The sequence below is a fragment of the Camarhynchus parvulus genome, chromosome Z, assembly GCF_901933205.1.
Source record: "Camarhynchus parvulus chromosome Z, STF_HiC, whole genome shotgun sequence".
NCBI classification, from domain to species: Eukaryota; Metazoa; Chordata; class Aves; order Passeriformes; family Thraupidae; genus Camarhynchus; species Camarhynchus parvulus.
In genome coordinates this window covers 11,081,304-11,095,442 of record NC_044601.1, presented here as the reverse complement: position 1 = coordinate 11,095,442, position 14,139 = coordinate 11,081,304, and the positions used below count along the sequence as shown (strand labels likewise).

At 35.0% G+C, this 14,139-nt stretch overlaps 1 protein-coding gene across 2 annotated transcripts in view; it reads right to left on the bottom strand.

Annotated features, from left to right (window-relative positions):
- Positions 1–14,139, bottom strand: part of ST8SIA4 (ST8 alpha-N-acetyl-neuraminide alpha-2,8-sialyltransferase 4) — a 58,535-nt gene that overhangs the window by 23,441 nt on the left and 20,955 nt on the right. For both annotated transcript variants that reach the window (XM_030968004.1, XM_030968005.1), the window contains one exon: positions 5,745–6,038. In XM_030968004.1, the coding sequence (XP_030823864.1) occupies positions 5,745–6,038 (294 nt within the window). The remainder of the gene's footprint in view (positions 1–5,744; positions 6,039–14,139) is intronic.

Here is a 14,139-nt window from a genome sequence, read left to right as displayed (position 1 = left end):
TAGAGACTTCAAACAAATCCATTTAAACATTCTTAAAGGAACTCATATGCATTAAAAAGCAAGGCTACAGAAGGCACTAAGCCAAACTGCTCATTCCTATGCTGACACCACTGTTTATATTTGTGCTAGTGTATTATTTCACTGAAGCACTTCTCATGTTAACAACCCAATGACTTGAAGTGACAGAAGCAAAAGGCCAAACCATATAGTGTATATAGCTATAGCTTTGTTCACTTATTTCCACATCACCTCAGTAGTTAATTAAACATTAAAGAAATCTGTTACTGGCTGGATGCTTAATACAACCTCTCCTCATCACAGAAGATCAGTAAGGATAAAACTAAATGCACACATCTTTAAAAACACTTGGAAGACGTTACAATCAAAATAAAAGAAAGCAGAATTTTTATTATTGTCTTGGAAACACCACTTTAAAAAAACAGGAAGGAAGCCTAACAATTTTCTTATGCATACATGTTCTAGCCAGAATCAACAGATAATTCATCTCATGTGTCAAAAAAAAATCCCAAGAGAAGATATTCTCAATTCTATTAATACTATATGGCCAACATCACTCTCTGTGGATTCCTGTCCTGTTACTGGTTCATCAAAAATAGACTACAAAAAATGTTTCTAGTTTGCTTCTCCATTGCACAGCTACAGGTTTTTTACAGGAGTATGAAACGATCAAATGGGAGTTATAACACATTTTTATGGTTTTCAGAAACACAAGTTTTATGTAAGGGAAAATAAATAAAAACAACCTAAAATCAAAAAATAATATAGTAAGTACCAAAACAGTTGTCAAATAAATATAAATTTGCAGATACACTGTATGAATAACAATGTGTTACTCCCTGCTTAGCTCCTAGGAGTCATTAGCATTAGTTAGAGTGCTATTGCTCATGGTAGATAACCTAAACAATAAACTTGGAAATGGAAAATTTCATTCCTATTCTTGTTTATGACTAATTCTGTTGCTCTCCACTAGTTGAAACCTGAAATTCAATCTGGGAGGAGTAAGTTTTATAAGTGTTAGGTATATTAACATTGCTGATAAGGAACCAAGCAGTTGCCTCAGTAAGAGATGAAACCGTTCTCCCAAAACAAAAACTTACAGGAGTGTATTGTCAAAAGGTAAATAAGAATTTAAAGAATTGGATAGAAATACCCCTATTATCGTGATAAACTTATCTTGGTTTACCTGGCAGAATGAACCAGGGAGTGAAAAATACAAAAAAACAATTTAGTGTGCTGTCAGTTCTGCTTTCATGTCCTCTACTTCAACTGTGCTTGCCTCCAATGAAAACTCTCAAGAAGTAAGATATTGACAGACCTTGCTAAATCTTTCAGAAATGTGATAAAATAGAAGAACTTGTGCAAAGGAAATAAAAGCTCATCCTGTGAAACTTTAAAACAAGATTTGGGCATATCCTTAAGAGACACAGGGTGTTGCTGCTCTGGAAAGCAGGTGCTAGACTGAAAAGTCAACTCTGGAGTGTCGCCACTTCAAGAACAGGAACATCACTTCCTGCTCTCCACATAGGACAGCATATTGGGATTAGATGAACAACATTATACAATAGATTAGGTTCTTAAAATCCAAACTAACTGGCTTCCTATTTGTTTGTGTAACTTAAAGAAAGCCAGTTCCAAGGATACCTTAGGTTAGGGCACAAGGGTACTTACAGTGTAAAACACTTCTTTTTAACATCCACATATATAAAAAACAGGATCGTATTCCACTGAAAAGTAGCTAGTATGAATTTTTTTCACAGTATTTTGAATATTTATATACATGATGCAAAAGACACAGTCATTTTATACATAGAATTCTGTTTTTAGTGTAATGGCCATTTTTTTTCCTCAGGTGATTTATTTATCCATGTATTTCAAAACATCTTTTCTTAATAAATATATTTTAGCAGTTAACTGAAAAACTGAAAAGGGAAGTCTGTTAGGAAGAAGAAAATAAACAGAAGTATTTATAGATTACTCACAGTAGTTGTTTCTCAGTACAGAGCTGCTGGAAAACTACTTGATTTCTGCACATTTCAGTTTCTGAAACTATTTTCTCTGTAACTCCCGGAGTAAAGAACTCTGAAGATGTGGTAATGTTATGCAAAAGGTCACTACATCCAAAGAATAGCTGTTTGACCAATAAAGGAAAGGAGATCCTGCACTGTGACCATAAACATGACTATAAATAGGTACAGCATACTCCTCACATAGACAAAACAGAGATTTCAGCGGGAGTTCTGCCATGTTTAATGCAGGATAATACTGCTCTTTCACAAGCCAAATCAAGGAGGAAATAAATAGAGCACAGGCAAATCCCACAGGATGTCTACACAATTGTTCCATACCCAGAAGATGGGAAGGAATCTAATGTGAAGCAGTTGCGGTGATATTGCTGCTGAATGACTAATAGTTCAAAATATCCAGTTCCCTGCTGGCTCCACTTGGAAGAGCAGCCAAGAAAACATTCTTACACATCAAGATGAGCGTGAGAACTTTTGTTTTGTGGATTTAGGAGAGGAAATACAAGAAAAAACTTCACAGAAAACTAGTGTATTTTGAATCTGTGTTGCTTGTCAGGGCAAGGGGGTGGTGGTGTTCAGCCTCCTCAACAGACATCTTCAAATACTCACCGGCAGAAGCACAAAAAAAAGAGCTGTGCAAGGCTCTGGGAGTTAACTGACCTCTGCTTAATGTACCAACTAGATGTTCAGTGTCAGGAATCCCTCTAATCCCTCCACAGATCCATGAGGTGGGATCCATAGCAAAATGTCTTGCTGATCCTACTTTTGAGTTTGGTTGTCTGCCACCAGTAGAAGCATGATCTGGACTCTAACTGCAGCAGCCTCAGTTCCGGTTTACCTGCTATTTAGTCCACACTCAATTACAGCTCTGCTACTGAGACAAGCCTCTATACAGACACTTTCCACACCTGAGAGAGTATAATTTCATTTGGAAAGTATTACTACAAATAATCCTAATGAAACAGTTCAGCATTAAATCTCAGCCTTCTTAATAAAGTTTCTGAAATTAGTCACTGAAGTCAATAAAAAGAAGTTATGAGGTTTGTTCATTACAATTACTTTATATTTAAACTTCCTGGCAGCGACATTAGAGAGCAAGTAAATGTTTTTAATCAGTTAAGATGTTAGTTTAAAGATCTTAGTTCCATCTTGAACTCCATCACACATTGATTGTCTAATTTATTTTGTCAATATGTGCACAGTGACATTAAAAGTTCTATAAATTAGCTTTTAGAAACACTTTGGGGGAAAAAACCCATGCAATGGCTCCCAGATCACTCTCAAAATCTCATATTCCAAACTTGCTGATGAAAAGATGAAAAAGTAAAATAGAGAAAAATGATCACAGGTAACCACTTGAACTAAACCTACTGAAGAAAAAAAAATCTGAATACAATGGCCATTTATGATACTACTCATTTAAAATATAGTTATCATGCTGGATCTTGTATGTATATAATCTGGTTTTAAAACCTAAAATCCTTCTCAGATTCTAGAGGAGCATCCATCACTCACAGCAGCTTTGTAAAGCATGAAATCAGCAAAACAGTAGCTTCTTTTTCCAATACCACATTACCTTATTTTTAACCTAAAAAGTGCATAATGGACAGAAAAAGTTTTAAAACTTATCTCAGAATGCAGTCAACTGATCAATAAAGACTATCTGATCAATAGCAACTCTGGAACACTATGTACAGCTCATAACATTTCTTTCATTAAAAGAGAAGGAAGAACAGGAGCAAGAATTTCAGTGCAGGGCTGTGATTGTAGCCAAACTGACCCGTTACTAGATAAAACTCTAATATAACTTTATACTGCATTAGAAATAAAGAATTTGGCCTCATTAGATCAGAAGCCAAAGAAAATTTATCTTCTGCCCTTAGAAAGTGCCTAACACCATATGCTTTAAAGGTTAATGAAGGAAATATTCGACAGTTTGATGCATATTAAAAGGAATATGGACAACACTTTTCAAACCTTGAGCCTGCACTGTTCAGCATAGGATATTCTCTATTTGTATTTAACATGTCAGGTTGGAATCATGAACCTTACTGATTATTAGATATGAAACGATTTTACCCAAAATTCACCGTATCTCCATATTTTAATATAATTTTAGGTTCATTAAATCAAAGCTCTTGATATCAATTTAAATTTACTGTGGAATTTAAACCGCAGATTCAACAATTGCACAAATCTATGCAGTCATATCAGATGACATTGCTAGGTATAATATAAAATACACTTAATCTAAATTTTCAACAATTCAGATGGCAGAGCTTTTGTTGCCTCATTCAGAGAGACAATGTAGGTACTAATACTTCTTTTAAGACAGAGCCCCCTAAAGGACCTTGAATTTGGCCAGTTAAAGACTGCACATTCTGAACTACCATTCACACTGGATAATTTTACCCAGATTTTAGCAGATAGAAATTAAAAATGTTGTTTATAAACCGGAAGCAATCTCAGACAGGTTTATATACACATACAAATGACCATAACTATGTACTACAGACATTTTGAATACTTGAAAATTCAACACAATCATGGCCCATAAATAGCTAAAGTCTAAATGTCTAATGAAATGGAGTAACTCAGTAATAAAGTAACAGTTTTCTGAAGGATTCCTTAATATCACAGGCAATAGATTTTTTTTCCAGTGCCAGAAGTGCATCACAGAGGGAATGCAGCAGTTAATCTATGAGACATAGCAAAATATCCTGAAGAATAATTTATGCCTAAGCTTTACACACATACTACACTGGGATAACGGTTCAAACATCCCTTCTAAACTTATCTCTGCTGCTGTAACAGTAAGAACAGCTACACAATCAGTAACTGGTGTACAAGCCATTAGGCCTTACTTTATGTATACAAGTACTTACAAGGACTTTAAGGCAACTTCCTACACCCCACAAGGAGCACATTTCAAGGAACTCAAGTTGAATATTACCATACTGTCATAATTTGATGTACAAACACATTGCATTACCATCATCTTTTGAATGATTTTCAGACATAGAACTATATACTTTCAGGCACAGACCTACATATAGTAGTTACAAAGACACGGGAGACTTCATCTGACAGTTTTTTTAAATTATGGGGTTAAAAAGAAAAGTATCCGCTTAAAGCATGGATACATCTTTTTTCTAATAAGTGGTTTCATTAACCACTTCATTAAGTGGTGATTCTTATCAATGTTTTTGAATTGCCAAAGCATCTTGCCAAATTCAAAAGGAGAAAGATTGCTCCAAATCCTAGATACTTTATGAAGGAGTTCAGTACTTTCAAATCTGCCAGGCCTCATTATTTACAGGGTTGCTTCCTTACCCTGATGCTGTTGAGATTGTATTTTTTATCTTCACAATTGTTTCCCAAAGAAGACATGTAGCACTTTCATTATACACTGAATTCAGACTATTTTTAGGATTAGTTTATCATAAAATGATGATACTTTTTTTTACATAAAAGTGCAATTTGAAAAGTTATTGTGCAAATGCACTTCAGTTGTTTGTAGCAGAGCTGGCTAAATGAGTGGCCAGCATTTATTACCAAACAAACCTGCTGTAAATGCAATCCATTACATCAATATGGGAAATACCATACTCCTTTTGACATTCATCTTTTTTTCTGCCTGCTAGGAATTCTAGTTATGATTTCATTGTGCTGAGGACAGACCAGTCTTTTCCATACACTTACCCTCTGACAGCATGAATAAGTCTCAGTGATGGATAGGCAGTTCGCACTTTCAATTTATTCTTAAGGATTAATGCATTAACCCACTCCACGTGCTTCTCTCCACCTTTGACCATGAAAGCTGGGATCCAAAGGACACTGTCATTCAGCATGGACAGTCTATGCACAAATTTTTCTCTGTCACTCTCATTCCGAAAGCCTCCAAAAGCTCTTTGTACAACTGAAGGGTTCATGGTAATAAAATCAGATTTAGTTCCCACATCAGCAGCATACTCCACCACAGGAGCTAGATTGCACCTGAAGAGGAAGAAATTAATGGAAAAATGAAAACAAATATGAAATATTAATCAGAAAAATGTGTGCATGAAGGGAAACCTAAAAATGAACATGAAAGCCCAATTCAATTTAATGTGAGAAAAAAATACTAATATAGAAGGTGTGATAATACATAGTATTTTACTCAAGTTGGACAAGGATCAAACAAATTTTTAAAAACATTAAGTGTACAGAATGCTGTGACAAAAAATACTCCTCTTGGAATCATTTGGAAGCCACATCATTATGCTCTAGAATGCTCAACATCTAAAGCAGCACTTGTGAGTAATATGCTTTCTTAAACCTATTACCTTTCATTATTTGTTTACCATCATGTTGCCAACAGCTCTCACACAAAGAAAGCCCCGCTAACAAAATAAGGCATATTTTATACAATTTAGTCCATGCATTTTTATTTTACTTTATTTACAACACAGTATTTATATATTATTTACAAACGACCTTTACCCCATCTTTAAATGAATTTTTTGTGTTTTTGGTTTTGGTATTATCACTGCAGTTGGGAAGATGTTTAGAAATTTAGTCTTTTTATTTGACTTAGAACTGCAATTTTTGGAAAGAAGTATTAAACTGTCAGTTTTTCATTCATATCTCATTTTCAAACCTTCTTTAATTTTTCAGTAGGTTTGTGCCTTTTTCCTAGGGTTGAAAAGTTCTCATTATGCCATTGTTCAGCAGATTTTTACCTCAATTACATAAATGCATACATATGTAATCCCACATATGTGTTGAATGCAGGTGACAAAATTCAGAAATTAGCTGTGACTTCAGCAACCAATGTAATGTGACAGAAACAAATCATTTCCACAACAACCTCAATGAATTAGCCTGTAGCTGGTATGTCCCAAAAATATAACCTAACACAACAATATTTTAATAACATAACAGACTGCTCTGTTTGAGGCAAAGGATGGTAAGAAGCAATGTTGGAACAGGTTCCTTCAAAACATTTGCACATTATCGCACTCCTAATATAACCAGTATTCCATTAATTTTGCCATTTTTTATCCACTAGTTTCTTCTAATGCCAGACGTCCAATGACATAAAAATGAGTCAGCATTACTTAACACCAACTGATGACCTAGTGCTGTCTGATAATACTAATTACCCAGAAAAAAATTTTCATTATGCAATTATCAGGTTAAGAAGTGGTCCTACATTCTTCAGAAAGATGTTCTGAAGACTATAAAGCAACTATATAAAGACTATTCCTAGGAGATAAAGAAGTCAAGGTTTCTGATAACATGTGGGCAGATGTAGGCTAAGGAAATAGATTTACATTCTTCATAATCTTTATACATCTATTCCATAAATCATCTGCATGCATTTCAGACTGCTAAGAGTCATATTTTCTAGAAAATTGTTAGGGCATAAGAAAAACTCCCACTGAATTTAACACTGGCTTTGCAAATTTCTTCTGAAAACCTTAATGCATGAACAACCTGCTACTATTAAAAGTTTTTTAAAATCTAAAAATAAATGTGATAAAATAATCAAACCAAGTACTTAAAACCAACCAATCAAATTGACTGAATTACTGCTGCTCTTGAAAATACCTCTTTTAAGGGCAGATTGCACAACATAATGAGGGATTTGTATAGTGGGTTTGTTTTAGTAGTCACATATACACACATGATGAAATCTATTACTGAAAAATGTAAGACAGATCTTGACATTGCAAATCCTTGTTTTCTCTGAGTCCAACTTTAAGAAACAGACCACGCAGGCACGAACATCATCATGTCTAAAAAGCTGTATGCCATATGCATACATTGTATGGAATTACTGCTACATCAGTAACTCAAATATGTATTTTAGAAAGGTATACAGTGTAAGCAATATAAATTTGTTACTTATTGCATACTCATTTTTCACGTATAACTTCAGAAAATAATGAGCAATCCAAATACACTCAGTAACAATAGAACTGCAATTCTTTACCACTCTTAGAGTAAAATTTCTCGCTTATAACTAGTCTGAATCTATGTTCCTTCACTTTAAAATTACTGCACCTTGTCCTGGTGCAACAGGCTGGGCTAAAAAGTTTATCCCTACACTTCTTCTATGCTTCACGGTTAATAAAACTGGCTATTGTGTATTTGCATATAGACCTGAGTGTATGTATAGAGCTTTTACCTGTTTTGGAGCTTTTATCTTAACCTCTAATACATCTTTATGCTATGCCATAGTTTCATACTGCTGTTGGAATTTTTAAGTTTATTTTGTTAGAAGATGTCAATGATCTCCCACGAATTCTCATGATTCTTTCAAGAAAACTTCATATTCAGAGGCAAACATACATATATTAATATTCTTCTAAGTGAAATGAAAAAGCCTATTAACTGAACAACTTTTAAATAATCAAAGCAATATTCTTCCCTTGTTGTATTTTTTAATTCTAGCTAATTTGCCATAAGGCACAGATGCTAAATATAATCACAACAGAGATGAGGTAGTGAAAGTGTTTCTGCACCAAAAGCATTACATGCCTAGGGATTTATTAATCATAAATGAAATCATACTTTTATTGAGGTTTTTTAAGGAAGAATATATAAGATTGTAATTTACTGAATTCCCTCTTTCTCACATGCCACGTTATTAGTACCATGTAACATATGAATGCATATGCACAAACTTCTTGCAACATACCATCATTTTCCATTCATTCTAAAAACAACCTCTGTGCTGCCTTATGTTAGCATGCAAGTAAGCAGGCAACAGGTGAAAGCTGAGCAAGACAAACTTGCTATGGTACTATTACTGAGAATAAAAGAACAGTAATGAAGAGTCAAATTGAGCACTGAAGATTGATTTAATTAAGCAAATAGCAATACTGAAATTGATAATATATCACATTATAAAAAGGTTTGTAAATCTCCTAGATCTCCTTCCCCTGAGCAAGCTATTGACCGTTTTCAGACAAAAAAGATAGAATGAGTATTCTCCCAGAAAAAATAATTGTCTAAAATAATGGTTTTCATGGGTTCCTTTGCTAGTTTTTCCCATAAAAATTCAAACTCAGTATATTATTTGAAACAAAGAATCTCATGGGTATTTTTTCAGTATAAAAGCATTTAATCAGAAGCTCTACCTACTACTTCTTTCCCTTGCACAAAACTAGCAAATAATTAGTTATTATTTGTTCCCTTAAGTCCCAGTTCAGGGCAAATCTCGAAGAAAATCTCCAAAGGGGGCCCATCCATAAAGCAAACCCACACCGCCCCTCCCCCAACCAGTTTGGGAAGGATTCCTCAGAGACAAGTGGAAAGAACCTGTTTATTTAACAGGCAAAACACCCCCCAGCACACAAAAGGAACAATACTGGATCACAGCACTCTTTCACCACTCTGAAAAAGATGATAAATTCAGAAAGTCTCTCCTGGGAGTGGTCGCTCTGTTATCGGTCCCTCTGGCGCCCGGGTAGCTGCTGCAGGCCACAAAGTGCAAACTGTTCAGTATTTCCCAGGTCCCAGTCTGGAGCAGGTTTGAGTGGTTCCAAGAAAGGGAAAGAAAAACAATCCAGAGAAAAATTCGGACTGCTTAGCTAAACTAACTAATGAGCAGAAGCAAAAGCAAGAACAAAGCAGGAGCAAAGCAGGAGCAAAGCAATATGCAAAGCAATAAGCAAAAGCTGCCCTATGTATCACCCCTGTCTCTGTGTCCTGCCGACTGCTGGGGGAGTGAGCAGGCTGATAACAAAACAAAACAAACCTTCACTCTTCAGAGCCAGTCTTGAAGGCACAAAACATAATATCCAGCATAAACAGAACACATGATTGGGGATACAACCATCATCCTAGGACTCCTTACTTCTTCTAAGCACTATCTATGGCAGAAGTATTTAGAAAATGGTCTAATGAGACAAAGATTGATACATTTTAGAGAGGGGGTTAGAAAAAGACCTAAATGTATGGGAAACATTCATAATTCATGTGATAGCTAGTATCATAGCTACTAATATCCATGGTACCTCAAATTAATGCTGCAGTGCCTGCTCTTCCCATGACGTCAGACCAGACCATAGACAAAACCTCTGCACAGCTATTTCAACAAGGTGGCTACTCTAAACATAGTATTAAGCATCAATTATATTATATAGGAAATTTCTAAGCTTACAGAGGCACCTAACTTACAAAAATACTATGTACAACCATACTACTAAAAGGCAAATATACCTATAAAATATTCCCCGTAAAAATACAGGGGTTCTCACACATGAGCTTTCAGTGTGATAACAGAAGATTTTCAACTGAAAAATGAACTGCAATGCTACCACTAAAAAGAGCTCTGGGATATAAAAGGGAAAAATTAGATAATGTTTGAAATATTATGTAGTATTTGAGCACATATAAAACAACTGAGAGACTAAGATACACAGACCAAAAAGTCTCAGTGATGGAAAACATGCTTCTTCCACAAACACCTGTAGAATGTATTAGTTACGGTAGGATAAGAAAAAAAAGTGGAGAAAAAACAGTTAATAGCTGAACTTGTATGCCATGAGAAAAAAATGAAGAATGGAGTAGGTGCTCCTATACCACACTTTCACCAAACTGGGTGATCATCTCTGAGTTTACTGTGCCATTTTTATGGCCCAAACATCCATAACATAGTCTTTTAGAAAGCAGATCTCAACAAGAAAATAATGCAATCAAAATCATAAAAATATGCTCAAATGAGAAGTCAGTTATTCTTCAGAGATTCAGCTCAACTTGCTTTGTCATTAATAAGTATACAGATCATTTATATGAATACAAAGGTCCAGCACACAGTATTCATAGACCATATTTCAAGTTAAGTTTTAAATAAAAGCCATTAAAATTTCATTGAGTAAAATAGCTATCATTTCCATTTTATCTGACATTGAGAACCAAAAGAATACACCTACAGTAGAATAATGCAAGAAATGGCCATGAATCTGTAGACTTTTAAATCCTCTAACAATTGGTGGACTTGAGGATTACAAGTTGAAATAAGTACTTTGAAACACTATTAAGCCATGGGAAAGAAGTGCTTTACACTGATGCTTTGTTTCATTAATATCTTCTCTTTGTAGATCTAAGCCAAAAATATCAGTAGCACAGAAATAAACACATAATTCTGAGTAGACAAAAAATGAAAATCAGATTGTTGCTGGCAGATATATTAAAGCTTTCTGAAACATAAGGCATTACACTAGATTAGTGTCAATAACATATACTCCTTCCTGAGTAGCCTGCAAGATTCACATCCAAATTCTTGTAAGAATCAAAACAGTAATCTTGAGTTCAGTGGTTCATGCCATTTTTAGGAAATAATTGGACATGAAAGAAAAATTAAAGGCTCGAGCAAGCAGAAGAGGGAAAAAAGAGTTCAAGACTGAAGAGAACCTCACAGCTGGACTAGACTCAATCTACACACAAGAAGCACACTGCCCTAATATTTGGGTGCACATAGCACATCTTTTGACATGGTTCTCCAAATAAAAGTGTGCAGCAGTGCTGTGGTAACTTTCACACATTCCCAAAAAAAGAGGAATTTACAAAAAACAACATGCACCAACTTCCTATTTCCCCCAACAAATACAATTATTAGTGAAGTGTATGGATTCTCACATGTTCTGCATACTTCTGTGGCTACTAAAAAAAACTAAAATTGCTTCAAATTAACCATAGGAATCTGAAGTAAAAGTGAATCCTCTAACATACCCACTTCATCTCTCTTCTTATCCATGGCATGACAGAGGATGTTTCATGAGAACTGCAAGGTTAGAGGCTCAGGTACAGTACTGCAGATTCTATTCACATACAACAATCATGAGGGGTTTTTAGTATGTGCCATGTAAAATATTGACCTGATACACCCTTCCACAACACAAGTTCACAAAAATACTGAATCTATGACTTCAGTATGGAGATGGTTTTTGTAACATCACCTGCTAAAAAACTTCCATAATTCCTGCTGCCCAGATTAGAACTTCTACTGCTAATCAACAAATTCATTCTTCCGAGCATCTCCCTGAACAGCAGTGACTGAAATCCAAGTTATCAACTGACACGGAAAGTGGAGTGTCACAAAAAGTCTAAATGGCATTTTAGAAAGAGCTGCAAAACACATCATTTACATCTTTATTGTGTGTCCTGCTGCAAAATTACACATGGATTAGATTTGCTGTTCTTCCCAGTACTATTCCTTTGACAAGAAAACAAAGCAATGAATTTCTATCACTGAAAGTTTTTTGCACATATAAAAAAATTATGAAAAAAATCCCTACAAAAACTACACCAGTGAAATATTAAAAATATATTTTACTGCATGAAAAACTAAGAAATGGAACTTAGCAGTATCCTGAACACCCGTGCCTTAGCCTTTTTATGTGAAAATGCCATCACACATTACTATCTATAAAGAACATATTCTGTAGGGCAATTATGAAGACCCACATAATTGTTATAATTCTGATACAGAAAATTAAAAAAAAATTTACAACATTATCAGGACAGAAAGGGTTAAAAATTATTAGCCCTGCAATACATTCAGAAAAAAATTATTATTTTCATTTTTTTTGGATAAGGACTTTGGGGCTGTTAAAATAGAATATAGTAAGCAGCAGTAGTTTGGACTTTCCAAAATGGAGAACAGCTAAAAAGCCAGTTATTTAGATTAAGACTCTTCTGAACCTTTTCAACTCTTAAAAAACAGTCAATGGGAAAAAAAAAGCAGCACAGTGCTCCGAGTTTCCAACCATTTAGAAAACTGATAAATTAAAGGCTCTGTATTATCAACAATAGGAGCAAGTGACCTAAAAATAATAGTATCCTTTTTTTCTCAGGATAGTTATAAGAAGATTCAAGGAAGATTCAGACTAACCCTATCTGCTCTACATTTGGATGCTTATAGGATATGTATTTATTCAAACAGCCTCTTTAGAACCCATTATCATTTGTATATAGGTGTAGAGAAGTCACTTTCTACTGGTATTTCTTGAGCATTCTAGACTTCTGTCCTTAAATATCCTCCTGAATCACCTACTTAAGGACTAACTTCTTTTTTTAAAAAAAACAATAATCCTAAAATGTGGCTACATGAGTCAAGCCTTCTCCAAGGCTCTCCTGAGATGGAGACCACTCACACCTGGCTGACTGGAACAACTTCACCAGAGCTCCCCTTTTCTAAGACGCTTAAATCCCTGAGCAAGAACATTGGACGATGATGGCTTTCTCTCCTTTAATTTAATTTTTCAATGTAGTGTGACAAGTTTAAGGAAGAAACAGAAGGCAAAAATAGAGCTGCCACATTTGAATTCTGAAAAAGGCCTAATGATCTAGTCATGATGTATTCAGACGTTATTTTTAGAGGAAGACTCATGCTTTAAAATATATGTGTTAAATTGGCAACTTTGCTTTCAACAGATCTGCTGGCTCCAAGGATTTAGCTCTACTTGGCATGATGGCCATGGTCCAAGCAAGGTGTACTAAAAAAAAATTGAAGATAAAAGCTGATATTAATTACAAAAACCAAGTTCCAGGATATAGGCAAACTAATATTCTTAATACCTTTATTCTGACAAATTTATGATGCTTTTTTCCTAGGGCCTGAAGGAACAACACACATTAATGAAGCTACTACCTATTTCTTATTATTAATTTAAATTGTTCTCCTGAAATAAGATACCACACCTCCTCACTATGATTAGGTCCGTCCTTTTCTTCTGCCAGACCACATGTGCTGTCTTCTGCTTGTACCATATACGATGCTTGCTTCTGCATATCACAGAAACATTCACCTATTGCCCACAAAAATCAACACGCTAGGGAGAAAGTCAAATCAGATTATCCTCACCTATGTGCAGGGCAAACCAAGACATCTGTTAAAGGATGTATTCTTTCCTCTCAAAAGGAAAAAAAAAAGGACTACAAGCTTTTTCATGTTAACTCCACTAACCACATGGATGGCAAAGTTAAAAAACAAAAGTCAAAGTATGCTGGAAAAATAGAGCTGCATTTGCCCAGCAAAATTTTATCACCAGTGATGGCAAAAACATCCATTTGGTTCCTAAATGCTGGCAGAGTCACCAGGAAA